Source organism: Nematolebias whitei, chromosome 4 (genome assembly GCF_014905685.2).
Source record: "Nematolebias whitei isolate Nwh7 chromosome 4, NemWhi1, whole genome shotgun sequence".
Classification (NCBI taxonomy): Eukaryota; Metazoa; Chordata; class Actinopteri; order Cyprinodontiformes; family Rivulidae; genus Nematolebias; species Nematolebias whitei.
Window position 1 is genome coordinate 54,370,070 of NC_056501.1, and position 11,811 is coordinate 54,381,880.

The window sequence follows — 11,811 nt, forward strand, 5'->3', positions numbered from 1 at the left end:
CTTTGCAGTAAGTTTCCATAAATATATATACCCATACCTACGCCTATATACATACATACATACATACATATACATGAATATACACTCACATACATATCTATATATCTACATATAAAGCCTACATAAGCATCCCTGCTTCTATTTGTGTGTGGTTGTGAGCATGCATAAGTGTATAAGGCTTCTCTAATAGAACATTTATTAGTAACTGTGAAGCAGCAGAGACCCGACCCCCAAGACCAGAGGCAGACGAAAAAGGGGGGACCAGAGCCCAAGACCCCAGGAGGGACCCCGACCGCGGAGCCCCCAGAGCTACCCACACAGGACGAACCACTCACCCACCCCCCAGAACGGACCACAGGGGAGAACCGGAAGATCCCCACCAGCAACCACATACAGTGACCCCCCGGGCCAACAGCGACAAACTCATAGGCCCCCGTCGGCACCCGCCGCACCGGTGTAGGTCCAGGTCCAGGCACCAAGGCCCGGGCACCGAGGACTCACACCACCCAGGCCAAGGCCCACAGGGCCAGAGGACCCGAGCCCCACCAGGCAGACACCAGGCCGAGCCGACACACGCCCAAGCGCCCAGCCCCCGATACCAAGGGCCCCAAGCGCGCCGGCAGGCAAGGGCACACCCCACCAGGGGGCCGCGCGATAGGGGCGCGATGCCAAGCACCCCCAGTTGTATCAAAGAGGGGGCAGTCCGAGTCTTGGCCTAACAAATACCTATTCATACACAGACACAATCACACTATCCCAACCTCAATCTCACATTCATTCACTCAAAGACATACAATAACGATACATTTCATTCTTATTCCCGATACACAATCTATACCCCCCAGGTCCAAGACATGTACCCGCCCTCTACAGGGGGCAGCCCATGCCCAAACCCAGGAGGTAAACCCATTCATTCTTGAGCGGAGAAGAGCCAATACCCCATAACCGGCCTAGGCCATGCCCCGCCGACAGGACACCCCCCCACCATGAAGAGGACACGCCACCAACCACCCCCACACACCGCCAACAACCAAGCACGCACCCCCAGCCGACCGCCCGCCAGGCCCCGGCAGCCACCCTGGCCAGCGGGCCAACCATGGCACCCAAGAGCCAAGCTCAGGGGGTCCAAACAACCCCAGGGAGAGCACAGCGCCAGCACCGCCCATGGCAACCCCCAGACCCTGAACCCCCACATAGTCCTGGTCAACACCCGACGGCCTGCCCTTCTCCCGGACCCCACCCCCGGAATGGCAGTCAGGGAACTAGGTGGGTAGGAAGAGGAGAAAATAAATAAATAAATAAATAAAAATAAGACCCCGACACATACACCCCCACCCCTAGATGTGCTGTTGATGTGTGTTGTTGTATAGTGCCATTAAAAAGGAAAGAAGAAGGAGCAAAGGCTGGCATGGTGCCAGTTTCCCCTCCACCCCAACTCTATCCAAACCAGAAATGGGGAGAAATAACTGTGAGAGCAAATGCTCCCACAGGGAGTCAGCTCCCCCACTGACCCAACAGCCCCCCCCCCCCCCCCAGCCCCCCAAGGTCCACCCAGGGATTGAGGCCAAGACACCTCTCCATCTGGACCGACCGCCAGGCCCGCTGAGCTCCAGACCAGAGAGGGACAGAGCCCCGAGGGCCGCCAGAAGCCGCACCAGTAGCCTACACACCCGAGGGCCACCAGGACCCCCACAGACCGCAGTCAGCCCGCTACCAGATGGAGCCAAACCCCACCAGGACGACCCGGCCAAGAGCGCCCGCCCAACCACCGACAGTGCCAGGAAGCACCGGGAGCGAGCCCCCACCACAGGAAAGGGGCCAGCCAGCCGGCCATGCACAGTCCCAGGCCGCCCCCAAGGACATCCACCCCATCCCCACCCCAGAAGAAATACTACACCCACCCCTCATTCGGACATCTCTCAAAACACATAGCACATTAGACACCTAGGCTGGGTCAAACTACCCCCTCCTAGGGGCCACTGGTCACGCCCCCAAACACCCAACCCCCCAGCCCATGACCCACAACCCACCAGCGAGCCGAAGGCCCCCGCCCAGAACCGGGCACCAGAGCGCAAGCCGGCCCAGAGCCCGGCAACCCGCCCGCCAGAGCCCAAGATCCCCGAACCCCACAGGCCCAAGCCCGGGGGCGACAAGCCCCCAGAACCCCAAGCCCCCGTGCCCACCCCGAACCCACATCAGCACAGCCAGGCTACCAGATCGGTGACCCACGACCGCCGCCACAGACCACCTGAGGGCCTGCATGCAGCCACCAGCAGACATCCCCCAGAACCACCCAGGCCCTCCCCAGAGGGAAAGCAGTGCCCCCCTGCCCAGGTACCCCCAAGAGCCCAGCCCCCGGCAACCCCCCCGGGGCCCCAAACCCATACACCCACCTCCACATCAACCCCAAGGCCCCACAAGGTCAGATCCCAGACTACCCACCCTCACTATGTAACGGAGCCGATCAAAGGAGCCCACAGAGATTGATCCAATGTGTCGGCAGATGCTGTTTCAAGACTAATATGATCTAACAGAAGATTTTTATACTGATTAATGCTAAGATTATTTTTATTTTTCCAATTCAGGAGTATGGTTTTCTTTGCGATGCATAAGGCAGTGAAAATCATGCGACATGTATTTTTTTCCAGGGTAACATCTTCCAAGATAGCCAATAAGCAAACAGACGGAGAGAGTGGAATATTACATTTCAGACATTTAGACAAGTCTTCACAAACCTGGACCCAGAACCTCTGAACGGGTGGGCAGAACCAGAGTGCATGGATATAATCATCAGGAATATTGCCTGTGCACTGTGAGCAGTTGTTAGATGATGTAAATCCCATCCTAAACATTCGCTGACCTGTATAATGTACTCTATAAAGAACTTTATACTGTATTAATTGTAAGTTGGAGATTCTAGTCATTTTAAATGTTCTTAAACATATTTGAGACCAGGTGTTTTGGTCAAAATTGACTGATAAATCTGACTCCCATTTTGCAACAGGTAACATTATGGAGTCATTGATTCTAGACAATTTCTTGTATATTTTAGATAATAATTTGGGGGATTTAAGATTAAGGAACTCTAACACACATATTGGTGTTTCTAACAAAGTTTTATTAAGCTTAAATGTCTTTTTTATGATAGACTTAATTTGTTGATATTCTAAGAAGTATTTATTTTCAATGTCAAATTGTATTATTAAATTATTAAATGGAATAAAGTCTACACCTTCATATATGTGTTCCAGACGTTCAATTCCCTTGATTCTCCAACCTGGGAAATTTAACATATTATTTTCTTGTAGGATGTCAGGATTGTTCTAGATGGGTGTATGTCTACAGGGGAGTAGTGAAGATTTTGTCATTTTCAAATACTCCCACCATGCTGTCAGAGAAGAGCTAATACTGATGCTTTTAAAGCAAACATGTCTTTTTATATTTGTGCTAATAAACGGTAGATCTGAAATCTTAATATTATTGCATAAAGTTTGTTCTATGTCTATCCAAGTTTCATCTAATGTATTTGGATTTAACCACTTTGAGATATATTGTAACCTATTGGCTAAATAGTAGTGATAGAAGTTGGGAAGTTCTAATCCTCCGGTATCTTTGGATTTCTGTAATGCTTTTAAGCTAATACGTGGAGTTTTGTTTTTCCAAAGGAATTTAGATATCAAAGAGTCCAGTGACTTAAACCATTCAGTTGAAGGTTTATTTGGAATCATTGAGAATAAATAGTTTATTCTCGGCAGGACCATCATTTTTACTGAGGCAACTCTTCCCATAAGTGATATGGGCAGAGATTTCCATCTAGTAAGATCATCTTCAATGTTCTTTAAAATTGGGATATGATTCAATTTTATTAAGTCTTCCAATCTAGGAGAAATATTAATGCCCAAGTATGTAATGTTACCTGATTGTAGTCGTTCATTGAGAGAAGTATTAAACACGCAGTTTATTGGAAGAGCTGTAGATTTTGACCAATTTATAGAATAATCAGAAACTTTTGAGAATGAGTTTATTAATTCGATAACATTAGATATTGAATTTTCTGTGTTCTGAAGAAAAAGTAAAACATCGTCAGCATAAAGACTAATTTTATGTTCTATATTTTTACACAGTATACCTTTAATATCAGCAGTTTGTCTTATTGCTGCTGCTAAAGGTTCAATAAAAATAGCAAATAGTGCAGGTGAAAGTGGACATCCCTGCCTGGTCCCCCTCTGTAAACAGAAGCTTGAAGATATTTGATTATTTGTCCTGACACATGCTCTTGGTGAGTTATATAATATTTTTAACCAATTAATGAAATGGTCCCCAAAACCAAATTTACTCAATGTAGAAAATAAAAATTTCCAGTTTACCCTATCAAATGCTTTTTCTGCGTCCAAAGACAAAATAGCTGTTTCAATATTTTTACTATATGAATACTCTATTAAATTATATAATCTGCGTGTGTTTGTGGTCGAGTGTCTTCCTTTTATGAATCCAGTTTGGTCAGGATGAATAATGAGAGGAATTATTTTCTCTAATCTTTTAGAGAGGACTTTACTAATTATTTTAACATCCACATTAATAAGAGAGATGGGGCGATAACTGGTAGGTAGTACTGGGTCTTTGCCTGGTTTTAATAGTAAACTAATGTTGGCTGAATTCATATGTGTTGGAAATCTGCCATTTTCTTCAGACTCAAGTAGCATTCTGTGAAATATTGGTTCCAGGATGTTCCAGAACTCTTTATAAAATTCTGCTGGATATCCATCTGGGCCTGGAGATTTCTTATTAGGCATGTTTTTAATGGCTTCACGGAGCTCATCTGATGTTAATGGTGAGTCTAGTTCTGAAGATTGACTACTGTCTAGTTTTGGAAGTATTACTCTCTCCAAGAATTGATTAATATCTTCATCTGTCGGATTTATTTGTGGAGTGTATAGAGTTTTATAGAAATCTCTAAAAACACTATTTACTTTTTGCTCGTCATAAGTTATGTTACCATTTGTGTCTTTAATACCATATATAGACGTTTTTTCTTTATTTAATTTGAGTTGATTAGCTAAAAAGCTACCGGATTCATTACTGTGTTCAAAATGTTCCAAGCGAAGTCTTTGTACTAAGAATTTGTTTTTTTTGTCAATACATTCATTTAGTTCTAATTTTATCTTGCGTAGTTTTTTCTGTGTTTCCTCTCCTTGTAAACTTTCTAATAATTTGATAGATTTCTCTAAATCCTCAATACGTTTATTTTCTTTTTTCTTTTTGTTTGTTGCGTAGGATATTATTTTCCCTCTCATAACTGTTTTCCCAGCCTCCCAGAGTGTACACGCTGATGTACCTGGCAAGTCATTAAACTCTAAATACGATGTCCATTCATTTTTAAAGTATTGTATAAATTCTTCATCCATAAGCAGTGAGGTATTTAATCTCCAGTTTATACTTTTTGGGATTTCTTTCTTATCTAAATTTAAAGTAACTGGTGCATGATCGCTGACAGCAATAGGGTGTATCTTAGTGTCTGAAATGTTGGTCAGCAATGAGTTGCTGATTATAAAATAATCCAGACGAGAGTAAGAGTGATGCACATGTGAAAAGAAAGAATACTCTTTACTATTAGGGTGAAGAGACCGCCATGCATCGCAGAGTCCATAATCACTCATGTACTGTTTAACTACATTTATGGATTGCCAACTGCGTTGAGCTCCTACTGCATTCAGCCTGTCTATTTTGTTATCTAGACCAAAGTTAAGATCACCTCCCAGTACCAGCGAGCAATCCATGTGATTTGATAGAGTAGAGAAGAGATCATGGAAAAAAGCAGCATCGTCCACATTTGGCCCATATAAACTAACAATACAATATTTTTGACTGAGTATGGATAATTTTAATATTATATATCTACCTTGCGGGTCTATAACTGTGTCTAATATTGTGAAGTTCACATTTTTATGTATTAATATTGCTACTCCTCTCTGTCTTGAGTTATAGCAGGCTGAAAATACATCAGGAAACTCAGCAGATTTTAGCTCATCCACAGTTGACGGTAATTTATGAATCTCTTGGAGTAATACAACATCTGCCTTTAATCTTTTAATCTGGCTAAAGATTCTATTTTTTTTATGTTGGCTACCGGCTCCATTAATATTCCATGTGACAAACCTTAAGATACCCATATTTGTGCTTGTGAAAATATAATTAAACCACACCCATTATCACAAATATCAAAAATAGTAAAACACCCAGACAATAACATAATCCTTAATGATTGATTATTTATGATTTATAGATAAACTAAGTGCTGTTTTTGAAGGTAAATCATGGATGTATTCCTTTATGAGGTATTTGTATGTATGTATATGGATATATATAAGCCTTTGTGCCTGTGTGCTAATAATTGTTGAGTCAGAAAAATAGAGACAAAAAAAAGAAAGTGAAATGATAATAAACACGTAAAGATAAAAGAAGAGAAAATAAAAAAAGAACCCCCTTACCACATTAAGTGTCATGCCACCGTGTACCACCACCATCTGTGTAACCCACCAACCGAGCTGTGCTGAAAAATTACATATATATCTGGTAAGTAATATGAATATATATGCTTGCTAATACATTTTAAGTAAAATTAGCAACTGAAGATCATACTTACCTTATTTATATTATTAATAGAGCCAGGGAGTAACCTCTGGATCTCTAAACAGCTGACCATTGATATACAGTTTGTCCACCGCCACCGCAGCTCTTCTGCCCTCGTTTATATTTTTCTTTCTAATAGGGAACAGGACGCGCCTTCTACTCAGAATCTCTGCAGGGAATTGGTCGTTCATGCTGAAGTTCGTGTCACGCAGTTCTCTACCTCGGCTTTAAACTTGTTCTTTTTGTTTATAATGTTCAAACTTAGCTACAATCGGCCGCGGCCGATTGCTTCCAGGCTTCTTACCTCCGAGGCGGTGGACCCGGTGAAAAGTGATGGATTTAACCACGTCACTCTGCAACTTCAGCTGGTTCTGAATGGAGTCACGGACGGAGGCCTCAGGGACCTCGTCCGCTCGCTCCGGTATTCCCGAGAAGACGAGGTTGTCCCGCATGCTCCGGGCTTGGATATCCAGGATCGATTCTTTGATTTTTTTATTATCCCCGGATAGCAGCGTCATCTCCTCGGTGAGTTGTTTCACTGTCCCTCTCAGCTCCTGATTTTCACTAGCAAGTGATGCTACCTGCTGTTGGCTGAATTCCAAAGACTCCCTGAGGCCTTGAAACTCTTTATGTAGCATCTCTACTAATGCTAGTCGGGCGTCCAAGCTAGTTAGCTTCTGGTCAATTGACTCTAATATCTCCTTTAAACCTGAATCATCAGGAGACGGTGCCGTAACGCTGTCTGAGCTGCCCTGTCGATGTCGCTTAGCATTGGGGATGTTAGCTGAATTGCTAGCAGCACCGGATGTATCTTTAGGCTTACCCATGACCAAGCTGTCAAAACACTCGTCAACAAACAATTCCAGGCTTTCTATGGTCTCCTCGTCCAGTTTGTTTGATTGAATCAAAAAAGTTTGTTAGTAATATTTTAGGACTTTCTTAATGATCTTATATTTAATTAAACAGTTTTTATATAAATAAATACGGACTTACCAAAGTTTTATCATAATACTCACGCACAGTTTTTCCTAGTTCTCAGCAACAGCTCATTGCACCGCCACGCCCTGTGTGACAATGACAAACACCTGAGCAAGGACCTCACTAATAATCTGCTGCCAAACCCACAGCCAGCGCATTCCTTACACACAGTCGAACCAATCTCTGCACACATTCCCCTAAGATCACCCAATGCCCCTGTAAATCAGGCCAATCCGATGCTCCAGGAAACATCTGTCGGACTGCCTCTGCATAAACTTCAAACAAAGGTCTCGAGTCTTGCAAAGCTCTTGACTTCCTGTCGGTATGCTGAATTCACTCCTACCTGACCTCCACCTTTATCCAACAGCCTAGCTACCCAAGCATCTGTGAGTTGTGCAGTCTGTTGTTTATATATTTTAGACAAGTAAGCAACCTCCTCGTCTCCCCAGATGTTACCGTCCCAACTCGACGGATCCCATCCGGTTCTCAAATGAGCAACAAAAGCCACATCAGTCATTCTGTTCAGCTGCGCAGTCAGCAGCTGTACATGTTTTTCCTGCAACAAATTCTCAGCTTGCGCCTCCTTGAGCGCCTGCTTCTGATTCAATGCTTGTGTTATTTTTGCCTGATTCTCCTCATGCATTATTTTCCAAGCAGTTGCACACACCCATATAGCCCTGTCACTGGCACTTTCTTTCTGACCTCTATTGCCTGCAAAACGGTCAAAACATCGCCCGGTCTATCTGCTTTCAGAGAATCGTTCCAAGGCTCGGGGTGCCCCCCTCCACCTCTCAAACACGACGCTAACAACTGGAACGGGGTTTCCCCCCATCCCGGTACAACTTCTTCTTCAATTTTAATCTCTTTTTCCTTTTTTGTTTTAAACATTGCTCAGTCCCTCCTCCGATATCCTGTTCGTGACGCCAAAAAATGTTTTATGAAATTATCTTAATCAAAGTACAGGTTCGGGGAATGATCGGAGCAATGAATAAACACTCACAGGCTGTTTCTGCTAGAATAATAGTGTCATTTATTAAACCGCCACAGATACAGCAAAGCACAAGTACATTCAGTACAAATCAAACATTGATGTAAAGCCCCTCACCGTGACACCGACTGGAGAGCCCTCAGTCCAAGTAGAAAGGTAACATCAATTAGCTGGGCATCAGATCAAGATCACCAGCAGATTCCGCCCACCCCCCCACCCCCCCGCTGGACCGCGTATGAGCAGAGCAAAACATGTTTACCAGTTACCAAGGCAGCTGTGCTGCAGGGCGACGACTCCTAAAAACATGCTTTGCAAGACCAAGGCCGTTGTGTGTGACCCTGATGAAGAAAAACATGTTTACAGGGAACTCTGGGTGCTGTAACTACAAGACGGGCCAAATCTTCCAGCTAGAACACTCCCAGAGGTTTAACACTGCATTCCTTAGGGTACATCACTCTCCCAGCACAACGCCTAGTTTATTACAGTTTAAATCATATAAGTTGAGTATAAATTGACATAATAAGTTGAGTATAAATTGACATAAAAGCATAAAAATAATCATTATTATATCAATATCTTAGATGTTATTACTGTTTTTCTTATACATTTTATTGTTGGATGTAACTGGGACCCTGTGTACATAATTTCGCTCCACCACATGTACCACATGAGGTGCGAATGACAATAAAGAAACTCTGACTATGTGTCTGGTAATTACCGGTAATGTATCTGGTCCTTACTGGCCACATATGTGGTACTTACTGACTGCATACCTTATACTTACCAGCTACGTATCTGGTACATTCTGCCTTCGTGTCTGATACTTGCCGCCCATGCACCTATTACCTATTGTCTATACCTAGTACTTATTGGCTTCATGCCTCAATACTGCTGCATACTTGGTACTTACTGACTACACACTGAACCTGGTATGTATCTGGTTCTAAATGTGTTTGTAGGCCACTGAGCTAAGGGAAGTGATGGAGTCTGAGATGAGAACTCAGCTTCGCCGTCAGGCAGCTGCACACACAGACCATGTTCGGGATGTTCTTAAAGTCCAGGAGCAGGAGCTGAAAGCTGACGCTGAACAGGTCTACACGCTGCACCACACACTAGACACAATTCATTTATTTAATATTAGTCCAACCTTTATTTAGTTAAAATCTTTTAAAGATAGAATAATGTGAAAATTAAAAAATGTAGCATACTTTGTTCACATTTAGACCAAACAACAAAATGTCTCTATAAGAACTGAGATTTGTCTGTTTAAATAACCTTTTTAACATTTTTTATTATTATTATTTGTCTTTGTTTTTAATTTGGGTTTTACTTCTTATTTTGATTTTAAAAAAGAACATTTCTATAATACACTTGAACAAAATTTTCTTTTGGGATTAGTAAATCACTGCACAATAAATTTTTATTCACTTTTTGATTAGATTTCACACTCTGCTGCATAAATCAGCTGCCTCATGATGCTTGTTCTCTTGCAACATTCTGATCATTTTCAGGTTCTGAGCAGTAAGATGCTGGAACAGGAGACGCGATACCGCCAGATGACTCATGAACAGCTGGATAACTTCACTCTGGACATGAATGCTGCCTATGCAAGGCTGAAGGGGATGGAGGAGGCCATCGACAGTAAGCAAACTTCATTCATTTGGTATTAAACACTGCATGTACAGAGGACTGCATACACCTGGACAGGTCATCAGTCCATCCCTAGGCCAACACAAAGACACTCCAGACAATCAAATACTTATATTCACTTCTATAGTCAGCTCATAATTACTAATGAACCTGGTGGGCAGGTTTTTCAGCTATGGGAGGGGAAACGGAGCACCTAGAGAAATATGTAAAGTTCACACAGAAAGATTTGAGCTAAATCCCCCCTCAGGGTATGCACAGGGAAAGTATAATTTATGTACCGCATACTTACTAAGCACCCTTTAGTGTAAATTCATGCTACTGAATGTGGTCTTTGAAGTAGATTATCTTCATGTGTTGATATCAGAGCAGGACGTTGGAGCGAGCTGATGATTTACTCATGTTTGCTCTGGTGATTGTCTCTGTGTGAATCCAGGCCATGTGGTAGCTGAGGAGGAGGCTCGTAGAGCTCACCAGCTGTGGCTCTCTGTAGAAGCTCTCAGCTACACCTTGAAAACAGCCGGCGCCGATTCGCCCAGCACGCCGTTGGACGCCACCGCTCAGGCTGTGAAAGCCAGCTGCGGCGAGAACGACTTTGCCTCGGCTCTGGCGTCCGCTCTGCCCGAGGAGTCTTTGCAGCGCGGCGTGTACAGTGAGGCTTCTCTCCGAGCTCGCTTCAACTCCCTGCGATCGCTTACCCGCAAGGTTGCTCTCATAGACGAGTCCCACAACTCTCTGTACCAATACTTCCTGTCCTACCTTCAGGCCGCACTGCTGTTTGAGCATCAACAGGAGGCTCCGCCCACTCAGCTGAGCAAGGAGGATTTAGACCCCTTTAAACTGCTGTCATACGCAAGCTACAGTCTGGAGCACGGAGACCTGGAGTTGGCAGCTAAACTGGTGAACCAGTTGCAGGGCGAGGCCCGGAGGGTGGTGGAGGACTGGCTGACTGAAGCCAGACTCACTCTGGAGACCAGGCAGGTGGTCAGTCTGCTGTCCGCTTACGCTAACGCTGTGGGTTTAGGAACTACCCAGGCTCCATGAGTCCAGTCTGGAGGAAGGCAGCGGGCTCCTCAGTGATGCATCCCTTCAAGTTAAACCACAGATTAGTTTCAGATCACCAGGATTCAGTCTCTGTCCTTCATGCCAACACGTCAGGCTCACTTTGTTCTTACGTTAAATTATATATAATGTTGTGAATACTGAAGATGGTAAATAAATAATGAACAACAAATCTGTGTTTGTCTTCAACTTTCCAATCATTTAAACTTATTTCTAAAGATGTTCTGCAGTGTTGAAACATCTACTGCCTGGAGTTCCTACATCCATCAACATTATAACATCAAAACCAAACACAAATGGATAAAATGCAATGTGAATGCTTAATGCTGAATAATTTTTACTGAGAGAGAAACCAGGTAATCGCTGAACTATTAATAGGAGCTGAATTTGATCAGCAAGCTGAAAGCAGGAAAATAAAAAGCAGAAATGTGTAGAATAAGATGGACTCCCATCACTCTTTGGAGCACAAGTTAGGAGTCATCAGGACTCTACTACAGAGCAGACAA

At 43.7% G+C, this 11,811-nt stretch overlaps 1 protein-coding gene across 1 annotated transcript in view; it reads left to right on the plus strand.

Annotated features, from left to right (window-relative positions):
• The window catches only part of immt (inner membrane protein, mitochondrial (mitofilin)), a gene marked incomplete in the record, with an annotated part of 102,892 nt that extends 91,441 nt beyond the window's left edge, over positions 1 to 11,451 (plus strand). The window contains 3 exon segments of the mRNA XM_037676044.1: positions 9,556 to 9,687; positions 10,108 to 10,237; positions 10,680 to 11,451. Coding sequence (XP_037531972.1) covers positions 9,556 to 9,687; positions 10,108 to 10,237; positions 10,680 to 11,287 — 870 coding nt within the window.
• Between the last annotated feature and the right edge of the window lie 360 nt (positions 11,452 to 11,811).